Below are 22,112 nucleotides of genomic sequence, written 5' to 3'. Positions count from 1 at the left end.
AAATCATTTGTTTCTTCTGGGTGACAGATCACACCCTGAATGATGGGGGTGTAGGTGGGGGGTGGAAAGGAAAGAGGCGAGGATGAGACAGACTCAGCCTGGGCTGCCACTTGAGGCTGGGAGAGCTCCGTGCTTTCTGCTATCCAATGGGGCTGTTTTGGTGAACTACCTAAATTGCTGTTCCTCCTCACCTATGCCTCATGCTCCTGAGGGCCTGCGAACACCAGAAGATGCCAGGACACATTTCTTCCCATGATTCATGCTTGGCAGCAGGAGACTTGGGCAGGATGTGAGGGGGTAGACAGGCAGGTCTCCATCTTTATCCCAGCCCTCTCTCTGTGAACCCAGTCAGCAGCAAAGGGATTTATTTCTCATAGACTCTTACTTGGACTTCTGCTACCTTAGCCCATCCTCTCCATAGCAGTCTGTATGCTTTTGCTTGGAAGTAATGAAATAAATAGCCAACTAAAAGTGGGTTATACAAAACAAGACATTTAATGATCATGCTTTACAAGGAATTGTAGGTAGGTGGTTTCAACATTGGTTCAGTGGTTAAAGTGCCTTTTTGCATCAAACTTTTTGTCTTTAATTGAGATAAAATATACATAACAACATTTATCATTTTTTTGAGGTGCTGGGGATTGAACCCAGGGCCTTGGGCATGCTAGATAAGTGCTCTACCACTAAGTCACATCCCCAAACTTCATTTTAATGATTCTAAGGGCACGGTTTAGTGACATTATCATACAGTCATCACTATTGTCCATCTTTAAAACTTCGCCATCATGTAGAACTGAAACTCTACATCCCTTAAACAAAAGCTCCCCATTCTCCCCTGCCCCCAGCTTCTGGTTACCACTCTTCTACTTTCTATCTCTGTGAATTTGACTATTCTAGATAATTCATATAAGTAAAATCATACAATATTTGCCTTTTTGTACCTTGCTTCTTTCGCTTAGACTTATCCATGTTGTAATATATATCAGTACTTTATTTCTTTTTATTACTAAATAATATTCCACTCTATGTATATGTCACATTGTGCTTACCCACTCTTCATTGATAGACATTTGGTAGTTCTCATCTTTTGATTATTGTGAGTAATGCTGCTGTGAATGTTGGTGTACAAATATCTGCTTTCAATTCTTTTGGGTGCTTACCTAGAAATGGAATTGCTGGATCATGTGTTAATTTTAGATTTAATGTTTTAAGGAAAACTTCTATGCCGTTTCTCATGTTTTGTGCCATTTTACATTTCTACCAACACTGGACAAGAGTTCCAGTTTCTCTACTTCCTTGTTGACAATGGCTATTTTTTTTTTCTTCTGATAACAGCCACCTTGATGGAGTGGTGTCTCATTGTGGTTTTGTTTTTACTTCTCAGAAAACAGAGTACTTCGGGCTCAACTATTAGTTGGCAAAGTAATTATGGAAAGGGGTGGAGTGCCAGGATCCCTGAGCCACGCAGCGGGGGCCTGATAAGATATAGCCTCTGCTCCTTCTTGTAAGCACAGTGGAGGGGCTGCAGTGACAGGGATTCCACCAACAGCCTGTGGACATGAGGCTTGGAGTGAGATGCTGAAGGATAGGTGGCATCCTGAGGAGCTGCAACTCAGGCAGGCTGTCTTAGAGTGTCGTAGATGTATTTCCTGAAGAAGAGCCAATATAGGAAGGCCTGCCCTCTCGGGCCAAGTACTCCTTGCTGACAAGGCCATAGGTGGCCATGATCTTGAGGAGTCCATGGCGAAACTTTTGGCCAATGAAGGCATAGATGAGGGGGTTGAGGCAGCTGTGGAGGAAGCCCAGAATCTCAGTAGCATCCAGGGCCCGGTCAATGTCATTGCGACGGTCACAGGTCTCCTCAATGACATGGATCCTCATGAGGGTGTCTGCGACCAGGACCAGGTTGTAGGGCAGCCAGCAGAGCAGGAAGACAAGGACAACAGCAAAAATGACCCTCATGGCCCGGTGCTTCTGCCCCATGTGGGCCTTAAACAGCGTGCACAGAGTGAATCCATAGTAGAACAGCATGACCAGCAGTGGCAGGACGAAGCCAAAAGTGTGGGGCAGAATACGCAACACCATCCGCCATGTTGTTGTATTGCTGCCCATGTCCTCATAACAGACTGGACTGAGACTGGGTGGGTAGATGGTCTTACGGAGAAGTAAGACAGGCAGGGACAGAATTAGGGACAGTCCCCACATGCCTAAGCACACAAATTTGACCAGGTGGCGTTTCTGAGTCAGTGTGCGTGTGGCATGGACGATGGCCAGGTAGCGGTCCACGCTGATGCAGGCCAGTAGCAGGATACCACTGTAGAAGTTGACTTCCTTCACGAGTGAGGTTATCTTGCACAGAAGTGTGCCAAAAATCCAGCCGTTCACTTTGGAGGCTGCCCAGACTGGCAAGGTCAGAGCAAAGAGCAGATCGGCTATGGCCAGGTTCAGCAGGTAGACATCGGTGACGGAGCAGATGCTCCGTCTGTATAAGATGACCAGCATCACCAGGGAGTTTCCTAGAAGGCTCAGCAGGAACACCAGAACATAAATTACGACCACAACGTAATTGTTGATTTCCAGTGTTTCTGGTCGGCATGGGGCAGAATCTGGTAGAAAAGGGGGCAGGCTAGAGCTGTAATTGTAATCAAAATCTCCACTGAACAGATCTTCAAGGCTGTAATTCTCCGAGTTAAAGGTTTCCATGTTTGAGGTAAACTTAAATCCTGCTGATAGAGAGATGAAGGTTACTGTATAGAAACTCTTTCCTGATTCTTGCCCATCTGCCTGAGACGCTGGGATAATATGCATCGCCTTGCATATTACATGGAAATAATTTTCATTTCAATTTTGTCAGTGATAGTGTAGGACCAATAAGGTTATGAGACAAATTAGTGATAAACAGTACATTTTGTTAAACGACTACCCTTTCCCTTTAATATCAGAGAGAAGTGTTCAGCATTTTCCATAGCATCATCACTATTGCCCAAAGTTTTGTTGAAACTTCCCCTTGGATAATCCCTACAGAACACTTGTCTTGGGTCTCTCAATGATGAGGTGGATTCAATATTCAGAAAGCTGAGATGTCCTTCGGTTCTTAATCTGGGGGAGTCAGCAAGCCATGCAATTGGGTTGTACCCCTAGGAAGAAGATCAAGGCTTGACTATAAAGTTGAGAGACGCTTTTTCCAATTTTCTGACAGTTATTTTGAGAGAAGTATTCTGGAAAAGCCATACCAGCTATCACAGCATGGAGTTTCAGAAGGCTTGTGCAAGAGGAAACTTTAGCCAGTGAATCAGGCCCAGCGCTTCTCTTTTAGGAAGAAGGAGGCCTGACCATGGGATATTTGCATAGCTGGACAAAGTAAATGCAAAATGATCAACTGGAGGTTGACTGATTCTCCAAGTGAGTGGAAATGTAACAGATGATTTGGGGAACTCCAGAAAGCCATATTCTGCCATGAGGGGGTTAACTGGGTTTTCTGCTCCCAGAATAAGGGGTATCAGGACATAGGAAAAAACAGGGGGAGGCATATTACCTTTGGTAGTGTGGCTTTCTAGTCCTGGTGGGGACTCTCTGTCCTGCACACATGGGCCTTCTTCCATCCCTGGTTCCATGTTTCCCGCACACTTGCTCTACCTCTGTGAACTCTGCCCTTGCTACGGGGATAAAAGCGATCCTACTTCTGGGGAATGCCTGGGGGAGGAGCCACTCTAAAATCTTATCCTAATTTTCCAAGAAAAGTAAACTAAAGCAAAACTACTGAATTAGTTCCCTCTTAAACCATAAAAGCGATTGCCACCATGCTATTTCTTTATAGCAACTTATGACTCTCCTATGACTATATCCATGCCCGTCACCTACCCCCAAATGGAACCCAGTATTAGAGAAGAAAAGGGAAATAAAAATTCGCAGGAACCACTCATACTCACTAGACTGGGCATAATTTAAAAAAGATGGACAATAAAGATGTGGAGAAACTGGAATCCTTCTGCATCACTGGTGGGAATGTAAAATGCTATGATTGCTTTGGAAGAGAGTTTAGCATTTGCTCAAAAAGCTAAGCCATGGCACTCAACAGTTCCAATCTAGGTATCTAACCGAGAGAATTGAAATGTATGTCCACACAAAGCCTTGTGCACAAATGTTTATAGCAGTATTTATCATAATAGCCAAAAAGTGGAAAATAATCCAAACGTCCATCAACTGGATAAACGAATCAAAATACATACATATAATGAAACATTATTCAGACATAAGAAGGAATAAAATATTGATACTTGATGCCACATGAAGGAGCCTTGAAAACATTATTCTAAGCAGGAAAAAAACAAAAAACCCAGATACAAAAGTCTTCATACTGTGTGAATCCTTACATGTGAAATGAGCAGAACAGGCAGTTTGGTAGAGACAGAAAGTAGATTAGTGGTTGCTAGGGGTGGGGGGAGGTTGGAGTGTTAATGAGTATAGGCTTTCTTTCTGGGGTGATGAAAGTGTTCTGGAATTAAAGGCAATGGTTATACAATATACTAAAAACTACTGAATTGTACAGTTTACATGGTGACTTTTGTGGTGTGTGAATTTCACCTCAATTTAAAAAAAAAGATTATGGGCATCCTCTCTTGGGACTCCCCCCAATTCTGGGGGCTCTACTCTCTCACTTTATACTTTTCTATCTCAATAAACTTCCCTGCTTTACTCACACACCCAAAAGAGATTAACCAAAGGACTCATAGTCTTGCAAAGTAAATACAAATATTAAACCAACAACAAAAATAGCAAACACCCTAGGCAGCTTTTCTCTGTAGAAGAAGGTAGTCTCTGTTACTACCCATTATATGTAGTAAAGAAGAAAGCTGTGTAAGATTAAGAGAAACTGGAAAAATAATGCCCTTTCCTCCCAAGAATGATGGAATTCTTAACTTTCACTTACCTAAAAAGGTATTACTTTCCCCTGCAGGTAATGGGAACCAGATAAAAATTACCTTCCCGGCATGCTAAGTCCAGAGAGAAAAGATGTGATCAGTTGGTGAACTCAGAAGGATGTGATGATGAGGGTGGGGCCTTACCTGGTTAGGAGAATGGGGAGGCAGTGGGAGAGGCAGGCAGAATAGCTGGCTTGGCCAGTGTGATTGGCAAGACCTGAAAAGAATTGCTGGCTCTTCAATCCATGGTCAAGAGCAAGTCTGCTAGAGACAGTGAAGCTGTGAGGTCAAAGGTGGTTTACCTCGGAGAGCAGATGATCAAAGATGCTGTTAAAGGAGTAAGTGATCCAAGAGACCTCCCCCCCCACCGCAACCTTGAGAGGGGATGTAGAGAGCAAATAGAGCGGACCCATGCACTCACAAGCCTCGGTGGTGAGAAGCAGGTCTGGAGCAGCTGCAGACACTGCCTGATGAGAAAGGCAGTAGCACCAGAGAGTTTCCTAGGTAAGTTCTCGCTCTGGTTGGCCCAGTGCTCAGCTGCGCTGGGGGTGGGCAGCAGGTGAGCTCACACCTCCAGGCATTAGGGGTCAGCTGGAGGTTCCAGAGAAGACCATGCAGGTCAGGATGGAAGGTTGAGAGCTCAGAAGACAGAACCAGGACAGGTCAGGGACTTCTAGCCATGGGGTGGGGGGAGGGTGCTTTTCGTTAGTGTTCAGTTATGTTTTAATTTACCAACCTCTAGAGGGAATGGATTGGTGGCTAAAAGAACAAACTAAGGGAAGGGAGGTGGCACATCTGAGGTCTGCTTTGTGCCTCACAGGCATGTGATCTTCCTTGGTCATGACAAATGGGTTCTGTTAGCCCCTGATTACCAGTGAGAAGACCGAGACACAGAGGCTCAGTAACCAGCCTGTGATCACAGAGCCTGTCATGGCGCAGCCAGGATTCCAGCTCCACTTAACATTTTTCTTAGTCTATTTTACAAAAATCACACCTCAGGTATTAAACATTTGTAAGCTAAGCATTTTTTCTATTTATTTATTTATTACTGTACTAGGGGTACATTGTGATATTTACCAAACTTCTTATAATATATCATAGTTGAATTCACCCCCTCTATCATCCTCCTTCACCCCCCCCCCAAGCATTTCTTTCTTTTGATGAAAATTGGCCTGTATATGCTAAGAACGCATTCTACCATTGAGCTACACTCCCAACACTGTACTTTTAAGTTCTTAAGATATTATTGAGTCAGTTTGGGCTGAATACACTCATATTGCTTGACATTTTGTGCATTGTTATCCTTCTGGATTACACAGGCTCCAAATGAAAGAAATAGCCCTCATTAGAATACTAGCCTGGTTGGCTCCTGCTGATCGCCTATTGCATGCTCTGTGACCCTGTAAGAGCTTCCCTGATAGAACGAAAATACAGGCCTCTTGGTGACTTACAGCAGTTCAGAAACTCCATGGTGGGATGAATGCTAACTAATTGCATAAAATGATATAGCACTGAGGCATTTACAATTTAAGGTAATCTTAAATTACTACAATTCCAGTATCCCTTCTTTCTGTAAATATAGTCCACAAATACTTGTATTTAATGCAGGGGAGGAAGGGTCCACAGTGTCTGGCCCATCCTCAGACCCAACCTAACCAAAGCAAGGAGGGTGGGGTGGATCTGGGAAGGCTGCAGGGCTAAGAGTAAGGGTGGGCGGCAAATTGCCCTGAGTGGTTGTTGGAGACGGTGGTAGAAAGGGAGCAGAAGTTCTCCCTTTGTGGGTAGCGAGACCGAAAGAAGGAAAATGAAGAGGGTAAGGGTGAGGGGCCTACTAAGGGAGGGGACGGATACTTGGGATCGGGCTAGGTATCGGGGGACAGAGAGAGACATTTTAGGTGGTGAAAGGTTGGATGTTCCAAGACTTACCGTGATGTTGGATTTTCACCTGTGGGACACCTCCAGGAGGGGAACTGTGACCAATGAAAGGGCGGTAGTGGTGAGGACTCACTGGAGGAAGTGAATGGTGGATCAGATTGCTCAATTGGGGGAGGAGCTTGTGAGGGTGCGGAATGCTTTTGATATCTTTGAGTAATTAATTCCCAGGACAGCCCATGGCTACAGAGTTGTAGTATGATCTCACAGACTTCATCTTGGAAAGAACCCTGTGGGTTTTCTAGCCAGTCTTTTTTTGACACAGAGAAGGAAAGTGAGGCCCAGATAAAGGAGGGGTTGCACAGATGTTTCTCCCCTGGCTCCTCCAGCTGACCCACCCAATTGCCTCAGGCTGCACCACCAGCCCAGTCGGGAACATTGCTCTTTCACCTCTAAGACAGAGTAGCTCAAGCTCTTTAACTCAGCAGAGCTGAAACTGGAGCTCCTGGTGAGTCTGGTAGCTTTCTTCCCTGGACTAATGCCTCATGTCTCCCCTATCCTTTCTGGATTCCTTTGAGAATCCTTACCTCCAAATAGGGACCCCATTCCTACCTCTCTTGTTTTTCTCTTCCCTCCTCAACCATCTGTCCTGACCATGGGCCCATCTTTGGATGTTGTGCTTTCTTGGCTTATACACTTGACATTGAATTTAAGGACTCCCAACTTGGTAGCAGCTCCCATCCTACCCTTGGAGTCAAGACCCTCTCTTTTGGAAAGAAAGACTCTTGGTAAAAATGAAAAGCCTACCCAAGTCTAACCACAGTTTTGAAAATAGTGTTGAGTGATGTTAAGAATCTATTTTTGTCCCATTTGTACTGCTTACAAATGAAAGGATTAATTTCAAGCTATGAGCACTGAATTGCTGCTCCCTCCCAGTCCCCCACCCCAGGGAACAAGGCTGGAGTCCCCCTATGTCTCCTTACCCTTAACTCCTGCTTTCGGTACCCCAGTTTCCAGAGAGCATTCAAGGTCTCAGGAAGACTCATTTAAGTGGCCTACTGCAAGGAAAGGCCCTCTAGTCCCATTGTTCAGCAAATGTTCCTGAGTGTTTTTCACCTCTCTCTTTCTCATTGGGGAATGACAGCTGGCCAGTTGATACTAAAGCCAGAGGCTCATTACACATGGAGAGAGGTCTGGGTAAGTCACTTTCCCTTTCTAAGTCTTAGTTTACTCATCTGTAAAATGCGGCCAGTTGTAGACTCGAGCTCATCAGGTTTCGGTGAGGATGAAATGTGAGGGTTTTCCTGTACACAGAGTGCAGTGTTAGCTTTTGCTGTTGTGATCATTAGTACTGAAATAGTTTATCATCAGGGACATGATGTCTCTCCCACTACACCCCCAGTCAAGGGAGAGCAGCAAGCTTGCTTTGAGGGTTGACTCCTTTGCACATCTTCACTTGCTTTCACCTGATAGCAATAGCCATATAAGTTGTAAATGGAGTGCCTACCAGGTGGTAGCTACATGGGCAGAATGCTTTTCGGAATTCATGTAATTTATTTCTCACATTCCCCATGAACTACGTACACACTTTCTTGATGAGGAAACTAAGACCCAAGAGGTTAAGCAACTTGCCTGGAGTGACACAGCTGAACTGGATTTTAAGCAGTTTTTAAGATATTTAAAAAATTTGGCCTTACATTCCACATTCTGTCCAGTGCAACAAGTTGCTGGCTCCCAGCCCCAGGTTTCTGAGTTCCATAGGTTGTTCCAAGGGTGTGGAAAGGGGGCCCCGGTTTGGATATTTCCTAATCTCCCATTTCTTGATGTTCCTCAGGTTGGTTTCATTTTCACTGAGCCCACTTCGTTCCTGTGTATGCAGGAGTGAGTAAAAAACTGGCCTCCAATCCTGCTATTGATGGATAGGGTGAGATTGAACAGGTCATTTCCCTCTGGATGTTGGTGGGCTCATTTGGATAAGAGATTGTTTTAGATCTTCCCTGTCCAGTATGGTAGCTATAGCCACAAGTAGCTATTTAAATGAATATTAAAAATAATAAAATAGAAATTCAGTTCTCTGGTCGTATCAGCCACATTTTAAGAGCTCAACAGCCACATGCAACAAGTGTCCTCCATGTTTGATGGTGTAGATATGGAACATGCCCATTTTTACAGAAACTTCAAAGACTCAGCCATCTACAGGTTCTTTAATTCATCAACCTAGTTCCCAAGGTCCTCAGGGAAAGTCCAAGTTTCCAGCCCCTTCTACCAAGAATACAGTCCCAGCAGCCATAAGACTGGTAAGGTCACCTACCTGCAGTTGCTCAATGCTACTGTTGTGATTATGGCCTCAGTGTGACTCAGGGTAGCAGATGAGGTTGTTGGGCAGGAACTTGATGGGGAGACTTCTGACCTAGATTGGTCGGGGAGGGGGGGAGTTCAGGAGGCCCCCAGGGGAGATATCCCACAGAGGAGCAGTGAGATCTTGACCCCAGGCCCAGGTCCCACCTGGTGACTCTGAGATGAGCTCTGGGAATTCTCACACCTTCTGGTCTGATGACTTCTGGAGGAGCCTGCCAGTCTGAAGGTGGAGGTCTGCTTCTCTGGGCATTTTGATCTTGTGCCTCCTTTTTAACGAGGAAGATGCAGGCACCCCAGCCCCCTGCCAATAAACTTGCCTGAACTTGCATTTTTAGTTTCTTCCTTCCTTGCAGGGTCAGCATGAGAAGTGTTCCTCCTTCTGTTTCTTGTGAACCCCCACCCCTAGCTAGGCGACCCACTGCCTTTCTGCTCTTTGAAAATCCTCTATGCTGTCCCCACTGACCCTCAACTAGCTTTTCCCCTTCAACCCTAAATTTACTTATGTATTCTCATCCTCTTTCTGGTCTAGGACCCTTTAGCTTTTGTTCTGCTATGTCCTTCTTTTCACAGTTACTGTCTCTACTTCTTCCCCTTCTGTTCACTGCTCAACCAACACTTCAACCAGCTTCCTTCCTACCACGCCACAGAAACTGCCTTTGGCCAAGGTTACCAACAATTTCTGGGTTGCTAAACTCGGCAAACACTTTCCTTCAATTATATGCTTTGAAATTATCAAAAAAAAAGGCATGCATATTTGAAATAATACATGCACTATAAAAGCACCTACATAAAACTTGGAAGTCTCCCTTCCCTTCCCTGTTCACCCATATTTTCCCTCAGGTACTTCCTGTGTATATTGTTCCAGATTTTTCCTCAGGCAAACACAAGTGTATGGTTTCCTTTCTTCTTCTTCTTCTTCTTTTATTTTTGTCTTTTCTTTCTTGGTGCTGAAGATTGGTTTCCTTCCTTCTTTCCTTAATAAAGAAGATTATTTTATGTTATACTATCCTGCATCTTAACAATATATCATGGACCGATTCTACATCAGAATATATAGTTCTATTTTATTCTTTTCAGTCACTGTGTAAGAAGCCATGGTATGACAGTGCTATCATTTACTTGATAATTATCTTACCATGCACATCCTTGTATGTGCGTCTTTGGGAGTGTGTATAAGTATCTCTGCAGTGTTAAGTATAATTTTGCTGGATAATATTCACGTACATTTAAATTTTGATAAACTCTACTAAATTGCCTTTCAAAAACACTGCCAATTTACTCTTCCATCATGAGTGTATGAAGTGGCGTGCTATTCTTCATATTCATATGAACATTGTACATGATTGTTTTCCCAATCAGGTAGCAGGAAATGATAGAGCTTTGCTTAATTTGGTTTTTCTGTTTTGATTGTTCATTTGCTGGTACTGGGATTTGAACTCATGGCCTCATGTTTGCTAGGCAGGTGCTTTACAACTTGAGCCACTCTGCCAGCCCTGTTTGATGTTGAGTATTTTCGAGATAGGATCTCTTGAGCTATTTGTCCAGGCTGGCTTTGAACCTCGATCCTCCTGATCTCTGCTTCCTGAGTAGCTAAGATTACAGGATTAAGCTACCAGCACCAAGCTAATTTGTATTTTCTTGATAGCTGGTAAGGTTTAGTACCTTTTCCTATAACTATTTGTATTCTATGTGTATGTTTCTTTGTGAATTACTTATTCCTACCTGTTTCCCTTTTGCATCAGATTATAATTGATTTGCAGGACCTCTTACAATCTTACAATTTGGGAGTATTACATTTTGAATATTTGTTGATTGTGTTATGATATTTTCTTTTAGCCTGCTGTATACTTTTTTTTTTTTGGTGCTAGGGATAGAATCCAGAGCCTTGTGCTTGCTAGGCATGGTAGAACCTCAGGATTCTACCTAGGGCTTTTTAATCCTCCCCTTTCCCTCCTTCCCCTCCCCTTTTGTCCCCTCCTCTTGATAATTATCTTATAGATGAATATTTAGGTTCTTATTATGCACCACCTTGCATGTAGGTCTTTGGGAACTTGTATAAGTATCTCTGCAGTATAAGTATACACTTACACTCCCCTCCCCTCCTCTTCTCTGCTTCTTTCTTCTCTCCCCTCCCCTCCCCTACACTTTCCTCTCCTCTTCTTTCTCACTGTACTTGCAGACAAGTCCATCTGCCTCCATGGCTTCAGCTAGCACCCACTATGGACCTGTGTCTCCCAACCAGCTTCTCCTCTAAGTGCCAAATCTGACCTCCTGGAGTCTCCCCGAGCCCCTGCAGGTGCTACAAATCACCATACACGGCACCTGTGGCACTGTCTTTCCTGACACAAGTTGTGTCCTCCTGAGCGTCCTCTCATTTATTCCTCTGCCAAGCTGGAGGTGTGCATGGCCCTCAGCTCACGTTCCCCTCCCCTCGAGCTTCCTCTCCTTAACATCGCTCTTCCCTTTCTCCTCCTTACCACCTTCACTGACAGTGTTGGGCAACCATTCGTCCTCTGTCGCCTGAACTACAAAACTTATGCAATGGCTGTGGGTTCCAGAGCCGGGTTGGCTGAGTTTGGATCCATTTACTAGTTGTGAACCTTGGGTAAGTGATTTAATTTTATTGGGTCTTGGTTTCATCAGCTGTAAAGTTGACACCATAAGGTCACCTACTGTGTAGAGTTAAGGGCACTGAATAGGTCCATATACAGCACTTACAATGATGCTTGCCTTGTTAGCTGTTTCTCCCTCTCCTCCTCCCCTATATCATCTCTGCCTCAAGTCTTGCCCCCTTCCATCCACCCTTCATTCTGCTCCCAGAAAGATCTTCCTAACGTGAATTTGATCACCTTTTTCTCTTAAAATCCTTCAGGGATTCCCATTGCCCTCAGGTGAAGTCAGTCCTGACTTGGGCACCTGGCTCCCCTGCAGCTGACCCCTGTGACTTTTCCAGCCCTATTACTTCCAGCCACACCCTAGAACCTTTAACTCCAACCTCAAGGAACCACTTGCAGCATCTCTAAGGGCTTTTCTGGTTTCCTCTCCCCACTTTCCTTGGAATGTTCCTCTTGGCCCTCTGGTCTGGCCAACTCTTTCTTTTCCTTCTTCATTCAGCCTGAGTTTTGTAATCAGTCATTTGTTTTCCTCCTCACATCTTGAAAGGAGGGATTTTATGTGTTCCCAAACCAATCATAGTGTCATGCATGTCATGATGCTTAATACATTTTGGTGGAGCACCAAATGACTTGACAAAGTTTGAGGGAGCTGCTGTACATGGGGGCATCAAATTAAAGTACTGTGCAATTTTGTTGCCCAAACTTCCCACAGTGTCCCCAGCCTGTGAGTACAAATGAAGTCATTCGCAGCAGCAATGCAGCATACGGTCACACAGGGCTCTGCAAAGTGCCCCTCAGGGATGCCGGGGAGCCTTCAGGGGGCATCACCCATGTGCTCTTGTGGGTACTGCTATAATAGGTACTTAGGAACTGCTTTTACTGAAAAGCACAGATTCTTTGCTTGGACCCACAAATAAACTAAAAGCAGGAGAAAAGCTTGGATTTCCAGCCTCTATTTTGTATCTGTCTTTGCTCTGAGCTGTTCTCTGTACAGTCACTTTGCAATCACCTGGGAATCCAGGAAAGACGGGAGTAATTGATAACATCTTTCTCTTGTTGTAAACAAGGGACCTAGGAAACTAACCCTAAGAAAAGGAATAGCAGAGCCTCCACAGGACAGACCACCCTCTGGGCAATACTGACTGTTTATACTGACTTGATTGCTCCCCTCAAGTGATGACAGCATAATAACTTCTCTGGAGCCCCTCCCAAAAGCAGGACTGAGAGAATGATCAACCAGGCCATACTTTGACCAGGTCTGCTTAATAATTATGAATACCTTTTACCCCCCCACCTCCAATTCTTTCTATTTAGACCTAAAGTTCCCATCTGTACCCCAAAGATGGGTTGAAGTGTTTACTTTAACTCCTCCTGCAGCGTGCCCCTGACCTGTAATAAATCTCCTTACTCTTTCACCGTTACTTGTTTCTTTATTTGGCATGTTGGGGTGAGTGGCCAGAGATGATGTAAGGAACCCCTGGAGTTTGGACCTGGAGCCTAAAACTCAGGTTTCACTGCTGTGATGGATGTGGGTCCTGGAGCCACTGATGGAAGACAGCTGCCCTTGTGGAACCAGGCTTTGTAGAGGGGAGCAGGAACTCTGCTGGAGGGTCCCCAAAGTTCAGCAGCACATTTTTCTAGTTTCCTTCCTTCTTTTAATTTTTTTGGTGGGACTGGGATTTGAACTCAGGGCTTTGAACTTGCAAAGCAGGTGCTCCACTGTTTGAGCCAAACCTCCAGTGCATTTTGCTTTGGTTATTTTTGTAGATGAGGTCGCACAGATTATTTTCCTGGGCTGGCTTTGAAACCATAATCCTCCTGATCTCAGTCTCTCAAGTAGCTAGGATTATAGGTGTGAGCCACAGGTGCCCCACTCTTTCTTTCTTGCTTGCTTCCTTCCTTCCTTCCTCCCTCCCTCCTTCCCTTCCTCCCTTTCTTTCATACTAGGGATTGAGCTCAGGGCCTCATGCCTGTTAGGCAAGGGCTCTAGCACTTGAGCCAAGGCCCCAGCCTTTTGCTTTCTTTCCTTCTTTCTTTTTTTTTTAATTGAGGACAGAGTTGAACTACAGGCCGGGACTCAGAATTGCCCTTCCTTTCTCCAAATACAGGGAGGAGCTCAAGCTCTCCCATTCCTGGCCCTGGATTCCCTTCTAATGAACTCTCTTCCATCTTGCTTCCTTTTTGAAAACAGTCTTTTGCTTCCACCCTACCCCCATCCATTCATCAGGAAGTTTAAATCCATGTTGGAATTTCTGCTAATATGATTTCTTTCTGCTATGGTAAAAACCCTGCTATGGTTAAAAAAAAAAAAAAGCAGACAGTTCAGTTTGCTCTCCAGAAGGGACTGCTGCCCTTTAGGGGTGATTGCTTGGGGATTCCCCTACTACCCCTCCCCTCTGCCTTGTTACCCTGTTTGCTGAGGAGAAATTCTTAGCAGCTCTCCAGGGTAGAAACTGCTGTTGCAAAACTCTTGCTCCATGCAAAGGCAATGGGATGCAACTCTGGGCGGCTCTGACCCCAAGAGGCTGTCCACAGGCTCTGGTCAGAGCCACACAATTGCCCAACTACTGCAGAGGCTTTGGGCATGTAAGCCAGAGAGGATGAGGACAGCCTGAATGTCTGCGTGGGGCACGTGGTGTGCCCTAGAGCCTGGGCAGGGCAGCTGGTTGCCTTGTATAGAGTGAGACCCACATTTCTTCTGAAACAGGTGTTTCAGAAGCACCACAATTAGGTGCCAGGAGAACGACACAGTTTACGTAAGCCTTTTTGGACAGTAGGGGAAATTATCTTAACCCCGTGGCCAACTTTCTACTGTCTTTATCAAAGTGAGAAACTCACAGAGTTGCCTGAACTCAGTACTTCCTTCCAGGTGCTCACAGTTTGGGGTTGTTCAAGTCACCATAATGATTGGAAGGGAAGGACAGAGCGTTTCATGTCTGTGCCAAACCCTTGGCCCTGGGGAGCAACTGGGACTCCCAAACACTGCTGTGGTGGGTACAATATCCAAGCACTTTGGAAAATATAGTTGGCCCTCTGTATCTGTGGTTTCTGCATCCACAAATTCAATTGGTTGCAGGTTGAAATGTGTTCAGACTCTTTTCTTGTCATTATTCCCTAAATAATACATATTTACATAGCATTTCCATCATAGTAAGTGTTACCAACAACCTAGAGGTAATATGAAGTGTATGGGAGGATATGTCTAGGTTATATGCAAATTCTGTGTCATTTATATGAGGGACATGAATGTTTTTAGTCTTGAACTCTGCTCCCTAAAGATACCGAGAGAGACTGCAGTTTGACTGTTTCTTTACGGTTAACCATACAGGTGCCATCTAGCCTTTCATTCCGAGGTGTTTACCCATGGGAAGTAATTATGTCCACACAAAAACCTGTGCATGGTGCCCAGCGGAAACTTATTTGTAAGAGCCCTCGCTGGAAACCACTCAAGTGTGACGATCAAGCGAATGTACAAATCCACACAGGGGAAGACTACTCAACAAAAAAGAGCTAGTGACACATGCGACATCCTGAACAAATCTCAAAGTCATTAGGCCGAGTGAAGGAAGGCAGGCAATTGAGAACATTCTGTATGACTTCATTTACACAAATTCCTAGAAAATGTAGTTGGTGGTAACAGGAAGCAGGGTTACGGGTTGCCTGGGCATGGAGAGAGAGGGATGGCGAGGGAGCCTGAGGAAATTTTGGGGCCGATGGATATGTACGTGAATATGGTGATGGCTTCACAGGTGTGTATTAAAGTCAAAGTTCACCAAATTAGGGAATGCTCATTATCTATCAGCAGCATCTCAATTAATCTGCTAAAAATGAAACAAAACGAATCAAACACAGATCCCTGAAGTAGAACCCGCACTGCAGCAGGCTAAGGAGGAAGGAGAAACATCTGGCCTGGGCTCTTATTCATGGTCGTGGACTTGCTGAGTCTCAAGGGACTTTATAGAAGCTGGAGCTCACCTCCCTCAGGCCCAGAGGTGTCCCACTCAGCTCAGGCACTGTTGGGAGTCACAGTCTAGAACTGTCTGCTACTCTGCCACTCTACTCCTTCTACCCCATACCACCATGCTGATGCCTAACTTGTAAGTTTCTAGAAGGTAGAGCTGATCAGAGTAAGGAAAGGGAGTAGACTGGGTGGAGCGAAAGGCTGGTCACGGGCCCATCTTGCTGTCTTGGTCTGGTGACTTGGGCTTCTCCTCTCTGGCACAGGGTGGGCAGCAGCGCTCTCTCTTCTTGTAATCTGCAGAGCAGGCATGGCACACCAGGCCCCCACAGAGCCTGGGGGGCAGACACAGGAAAGGCTGGAGTAGCTTCTACAGCATGCAGGGGAACTTCTGGGCATGAGCTGGGGTCAGGAGCCCCAGCATCTTTGGGTCTACCTGTCATTTCTCATCTCCCAGCAGGATGGCCCTTGGTAGGTCTCAGAAGTCTCCTCTTTCCTAGAGGGTGTCCTGATACCGCCCCCTCCCAGAGCTTCCAACTCCAACTGTCAGGTTCACCTGCTGAAGTCGAAGGGATCGACTGTCTTCCCAGATGAGGCGCTCACAGCCTACTCTTTGAAGGGTGCACAGTCCTGGCTTCTAGGACCCTATCCTCTGACCCTTCCCACTGTTCTCCTTCCTGATTTGGCTTACAGTTGGAAGCCACATGGTTGAGATGAATGGCCAGGCTTAAGTGGCCGGTTATATATGCCCAGATCTCTTGTTCCTTCTTTTGCTGGAGTGGACAGGGAGCTGTGAGTTGTGCTGACATGTTCCAGAGATGGGAGTCAGTGTCTTCCCATTACCTGCATGGATACCGCCGAGACAGTCGGCGGAAGACTTTGCTGCAGCCCATGCAGTGTCCTGGGGTCACTCCAGAGATTCGCTGGAGCCTCTGCCACTGGCGATCTTTTTCACTGATGGATGGGGTAGAAAGGGAAATGCACACAAGAGAAGGGGAGGTAGAGGTGGGGGGGGGACCCAGATGGAGGGCCAGAGATGGACAGAAAAACATGGAGGCAAACAAAGAGGAACAGAGAGAGGGTACAGGAGGGAGGCATCCAGGGGTGCATGCACAGAGGCAAAATGAGACAGAAACAAGGACAGAGGAGTAGGAAGACAGAGACACAGAAATGGAGAGGAAACAGGACAGAGAAAGAGTCACTCAGGAGTCAGAAGAGGAAGACAGATGCATAGAGAAGTAGACAGAAAATTGTAGAGGCAGAGAAAGACACAGAGAAAGGCTCAAAGACAGCGGGACAGAAATACAGACAGAGGGAGAGACATGGAGACGGATGGAGAAATAGAGATAGGGATGGAAGAAACAATGAAGAGAGACACACATGAGAGATGAGTTAGTTGGTAGTCTTTGGGGAAGCTGGATGGTGATCCCCAGCTACCCTCTCCCGACAGACCTGACCCATTTATTAAGAACCCGTTCACCTCCTCCAAGTCGTGCTTCCTGGTGGTGGAAGCCCCAGGCTTTTGCTTGAGGTGCCTGTAGCACACAAGGCCATTGTCTTTTATTTGGCCCTTGAAGCAAACTATCTGGTATTTATTTGTTTATGCCCTTGCAAAACTATCCTCACTGTTTTTATTTTGTTTGTGGCACTGGGGTTTGAACTCAGGGCTTGGCACTTGCAAAACAGGTACTCTACTGCTTGAACCTCATCTCCAGTCCATTTTGCTCTGGTTATTTTGGAGATGGGGTCTTGCAAACTATTTGCCCCAGCCTGGCCTCAAACATCCATCCTCTTGACCTCAGTCTCCCAAGTAGGATGACAGGTCTGAGCCACTGGTGCTTGGCTTTACTGTATTTTTTTTTTAAAGGATGTTTAAATGGGCTATTTTAAATCTTTGTCAAAAAAATACATATGTGTGATTTAAAAATCAAATAATACAGAAGGGCTTTTGCCAAAAGACATAGGCAGCCTCCTTACTCGTTCCTGTTTCTAGTGGTAAACCATTTCTTACATTTTTTTGGCCTTTTTTTCTTGGTAATACTTCCATATTAAGTAACACACTCATAGCCTTCCTTCGACAGAGAACATCTTCTACGGAGCTCCTTCCCTTGAGAGCAGAGGATTTGACTTGTTATTGCCACCCTCACCAACTCCTCTTCCTTCCTCTCAGTGAGGTTATATCCCTATTTTTGGTTCCTCTATTGGCCACTATTATAATTTTACAGGATATACTCATGTATTTCTGTTAACTTATGGGCAATAGCTCGTGACTCTCATTCTGTAATATAATGTTGACAGCGTCACTTCTTTTCAGCCCTCCTTCTTTCCCTCCTCCTAACTTGTCATCTGTTCTTGAGGTGTCCACTATGGTAGCCCCTCGTTGTGTGCTTAAAGTAATGTAAGGGAAATAAAATGAAAACATCGATTCCTCAGTTGCACCTGCTCAGTATTTCAAGGACTCAGTTTTCACACGTGATTAGTATTGTGTAGCCCAAATATAGAACACTTCATCTTCACAGAACATTCTATTGGAGGTTCTTCTGTAATTAATATTATGGTGGCAACATTTATGTTTGTTTTCTGTAATTCCACTTGTCATCTGCACCTTGTCTTTAAGCTGATTCTGAGCTGTGTTTTTTAATAGTGCCTTCTTGAAAAGCGTTTGGTTTTTTGTTCTGGAAGCTTCTAATCGCCTCTTTTTATTTTTTGCATTACTTGCCTTTAACATATTATTTTCCCCCCAAATTCCCCATCATATCAAGTGTTCTCCTGATTCTCCTTCTCCTCCGACACTGTCTTCCTGGACCCGAGATACTTCCGTTACAATCTAGACAGACTGCTCCCTGGCTTGCTTCTCTCCTGCCACCTTGGGAATTCCCTTTTCTTTTCTCCTAGGGAGAACTGTTGTTTCCTGAATCCCACATCTTCTTTCTTGGCTTGCTTCCTTGTTTTTCTGGAGCACATCCTCAACTAACTTCTTATGAAAGCTGTGTGGGAGGTGAATTTTCTGAGACCTGTCTGTCTGATCAATGTCTTTCTCCATCACCTTTCTCACTTAATCCATGGCCAGAACCTGAAAACTATTCTTGACATGTGTCGCATTCTACTTTTTTTTATAGGTGACTTGTGTTTTCCTTTAGACAATTTGAAAACACTCTCTTTATCTTTGTTTTACAATGTTGTATCTAGGTGTGGGTTTTTATCTATTACATTCTTCGTTTAGTGAAATCTTTAAGTCTAAAGATTTGTGTCAGCCAGAGCCTGGAAATTCTCTCACATTTTTATCTGTTATATATTTTATTTGATCATCGTTTTCATTTCATTCTCTCCAGTTGGATAGGACATTGGGACTCCTAGACGGATTCTTTGTCTCCATTTTTGTCGCAACTTCCATCTCTCCGTGATTTCTATTCTACTTTCTGAGAGACTGCTTTATCTCTGTCTCTTCCAATCCTTTTAAGTGAATTAAAAAAATCAGCAATCATATTTTTTGATACAGGGTCTTGCTATGTAACCCAGGATGGTCTTGAATGCTTTATTCTCCTACCTTACCCTCCCAAGTGCTGGGATTACAGGTGTGTACCAACCCTGCCTGGCCTACACCTTGAGCCACTCCACCAGCCTTTTTTTTTTTTTTTGGTGATGGGTTATTTTCAAGATAGGCTTTCACAAACAATTTGGCCAGGCTGACTTTGAACTGTGATCATCCTGATCTCTGCCTCCTGAGTAGCTAGGATTACAGGTGTGGGAGACACATTTATTGTTGTTTATTGGTTTATTTCCATGTCTCCCTGACCTTCTAGACTCTTCTCGAATGTCTGGGGATGCTTGGTTGCCATTTCATGCTTAAGAAAGAGACAATAGAAGCTGGTCGGGGCTCCAAATAGTGGACAGGATGGTTGACGAGTGGCTTCCCATTGGGAGGTACTTGATAGGAAGCTACCTGGTATAGCAGACTCCTCAATGTCAGGACAAACTGGTCTTTTACTTGGGACACCTAAATTACCATAGGGAGGCGTTTTGATAGTTTGCCTGGGAGATAGGCCTCTGCTGCTGGATATTTTGCAGATAGGAGCAAGCAGGAGGCAGGGGGTATAAATTCCTCTTGTTAATGACTTTATCCCTCATCTTTCTTGACCATTTGTGCCCTGGGATCTCTAGGTCTTGAGGTCTCACTTGGGCTTCACACAGTATCCCCTTGCACAACTATTTTCTAGCTTTTGGAAATTAGCAGAAATCATCTCTGGTTGGCTCTTCCACATTTCTTTCTGCTGTAAGTTTTATTCTTCTAAAATCATTTTATGACATCTCATGACAAAGACTAGAGGAGATTTCAACATCTATGGCTTATTCACATCCCCTTTTGTTTATTTATTTTTTGCTTAGGGTCCTATCTTCCATAAGGCTTCTGCTAGACACACTATGTTGTATAGCTTGCGGTTCCCTGCCTGAGGACCTGTGATTTTCTTTAGTACAGAGAAAACTTTTGCTTCCTTTGAATGGATATTGATCCTGCTAGTAAGATGCCCAGAGCAGAGAGCTAGTGTTAACCTTAACACTTTGGGAGTATTTTTTACCTTCCATCATATCTTCCACTTAATCTTTAGTTTTACTTAACAATCACATGTGTATGTCTTTTACTTTTAGCTATCTTAAAATTCTTTTTCTGGGGGGCAGTACTAGGGTTTGAACTCAGGGCTTTGTGCTTGTAAGGCAGGTGGTCTACTACTTGAGCCACCTCTAATCTTTTTTGTTCTGATTATTTTGGAAGTGGGGTCTCACATTTTTTTTGCCCAGGCCAGCCTGAACCACAATTTTCTACTTTTTTTTTTATGCTTCCTGCCATCACTGGCATGACAGGTGTGTATCACCACACACAGATTTTTCTGTTGAGATGGGGGTCTTGCACCCCACCCACCAAACTGCAATCCTTCTGATCTCAGCCTCCTGAATAGTTTGAGGTGACAGGGTATGTACACCATGTCCAGCTAGTATTTGAGATGGGGTCTTTCAAACTATTTCCCCAGGCTGGTCACAAAGTGCAATCCTTCCAATCTCATGCTCCAAGTAGCTAGTATTACAGGTGTGAGCCACTGGTGCCTGGAGCTTAAATTCTTTTTTGAGATAGTTAACTTTTTATATCTCTTTCCCTCCCATCAAGTTCGTTACTTGGAGCAGCTCATTCCTTAAATTATTTGTTAATCCTTCCCAAGCTGATAGCTCTCTTTTTTCCACGTTTAATATTTGGATTTTGTGCAAGAGAACTTAGTTTGGGATGACCTCCCCCATATATACACATACAAATGGAACCTGAATCCAGTGGTCCCGTTTCCTGAGCTGTGTGAAAGGATAACATGTGTGTGTGTGCACGTGAGTGTGTCTTCCTGCCACACTGAAGGGCTAGCATGCTTTATTTGTCTTCCCTACCTCACAGTGAGATTTATGGTTTGGAATTGGCAATGGTGAGCCCGACTTCTGGCACTTGGGACAGCTGCCAGACACCAAGGCAGGCCCCAGGCTCAGGTGTCTAAGGAAGTCCAGTATGCTGGCAGATGCAGATGTGTGGTTACCTCTTGGCTATCTGCTATGTTACCCCTTCCTTCTTCTAGTTCCTTCTCAGCCCATGAATTCCCATTTCTTCTCCTAACCACTGGAAGTGTGTGTGTGTGGAGGTGGGCTGGGATGGGGCCATACAACATTGTCAGAGGACTCTGCAATTTATATGCTGTGTATCTTTGGTGACCAAGTCAGCCCTCTGACCCTCATTTTCTCATTCCAAAATGGCAAGGAGTGGCTAAAAGAAGGAAATGAGTTAACATATGTGAAAGGTCTAGAATCCTGTGGAAAGTCATTAGTGGGGTAGAATCTTCACATGTGGCCTCCACACCCCTTACCACCCCAGTCCCGCCATCCCCATGCTTACCGAATCAGCTCCAACACCCTTGTCTTCATGGCCTGGGCCAGGTCCTGCTGCTCTCTGAGTTCCTCCTCATACATGGCGTCCCTCTTCTCAGCCTCCTGTTGCTTCTGCTCCAGCTCTGCCTGCAGCTGAGCTCTCTCTCCCAGACACCTGGGCACAGAAGGTGACTTAGTTTTGAAGGAAATAGCTCAGCATGTAGGACAAAGCGAGGATGGGCCTCTGCCTGAGGAGAGGGAGCTGGGGAGAAGATGGCAGTAGCTCTGTGGCTAAAGTATACACACACACACCCCACAATGCTACATATAATACACCACACACATACCCCACACACAGCCACAACCACACACATGCACACCACACACACCCTCTACATTGTACGTAATGCATGCACAAAACACACATACCACACATATATCCACACAACTACATACACCACACACACAACTACAACTACACACATACTACAC

General features: G+C 44.9%; 2 protein-coding genes across 10 annotated transcripts in view; both read right to left on the bottom strand.

Annotated features, from left to right (window-relative positions):
- Positions 1-472: 472 nt before the first annotated feature.
- On the bottom strand, positions 473-9,737 carry LOC141422636 (C-X-C chemokine receptor type 2-like). Of its 8 annotated transcripts, none has more exons than XM_074071702.1 (3): positions 9,300-9,737; positions 9,106-9,204; positions 473-2,723 (listed from the first exon to the last, which is right to left on the bottom strand). In XM_074071702.1, the coding sequence occupies exon 3, from the start codon at positions 2,701-2,703 to the stop codon at positions 1,627-1,629; it is 1,077 nt and encodes a 358-aa protein (XP_073927803.1). In that variant the 5' UTR covers positions 2,704-2,723; positions 9,106-9,204; positions 9,300-9,737; the 3' UTR covers positions 473-1,626. The 8 variants fall into 8 exon arrangements, 6 of the variants coding, with proteins under 6 accessions (XP_073927803.1, XP_073927802.1, XP_073927801.1 ...); XM_074071701.1 differs by lacking the exons at positions 9,106-9,204; positions 9,300-9,737 and adding exons at positions 4,931-4,994; positions 6,849-9,051 and having other exon boundaries at positions 473-2,726; XM_074071700.1 differs by having other exon boundaries at positions 473-2,726; positions 9,106-9,737.
- Positions 9,738-15,363: 5,626 nt separating this feature from the next.
- The window catches only part of Rufy4 (RUN and FYVE domain containing 4), a 28,383-nt gene continuing 21,634 nt past the window's right edge, over positions 15,364-22,112 (bottom strand). For both annotated transcript variants that reach the window (XM_074071681.1, XM_074071682.1), the window contains 3 exons: positions 21,649-21,795; positions 16,569-16,679; positions 15,364-16,060 (listed from right to left, as the gene is read on the bottom strand). In XM_074071681.1, coding sequence (XP_073927782.1) covers positions 15,934-16,060; positions 16,569-16,679; positions 21,649-21,795 — 385 coding nt within the window. In that variant the 3' untranslated portion in view covers positions 15,364-15,933. The remainder of the gene's footprint in view (positions 16,061-16,568; positions 16,680-21,648; positions 21,796-22,112) is intronic.

This window comes from Castor canadensis, chromosome 4, assembly GCF_047511655.1.
Source record: "Castor canadensis chromosome 4, mCasCan1.hap1v2, whole genome shotgun sequence".
In the NCBI taxonomy this organism is placed as follows: Eukaryota; Metazoa; Chordata; class Mammalia; order Rodentia; family Castoridae; genus Castor; species Castor canadensis.
This window is presented reverse-complemented; position numbering and strand designations above follow the sequence as displayed.

Excerpts from the sequence above, each read along its gene's own strand:
- LOC141422636 (XM_074071700.1), bottom strand. The coding sequence starts at position 2,703 with ATGGAAACCTTTAACTCGGAGAATTACAGCCTTGAAGATCTGTTCAGT.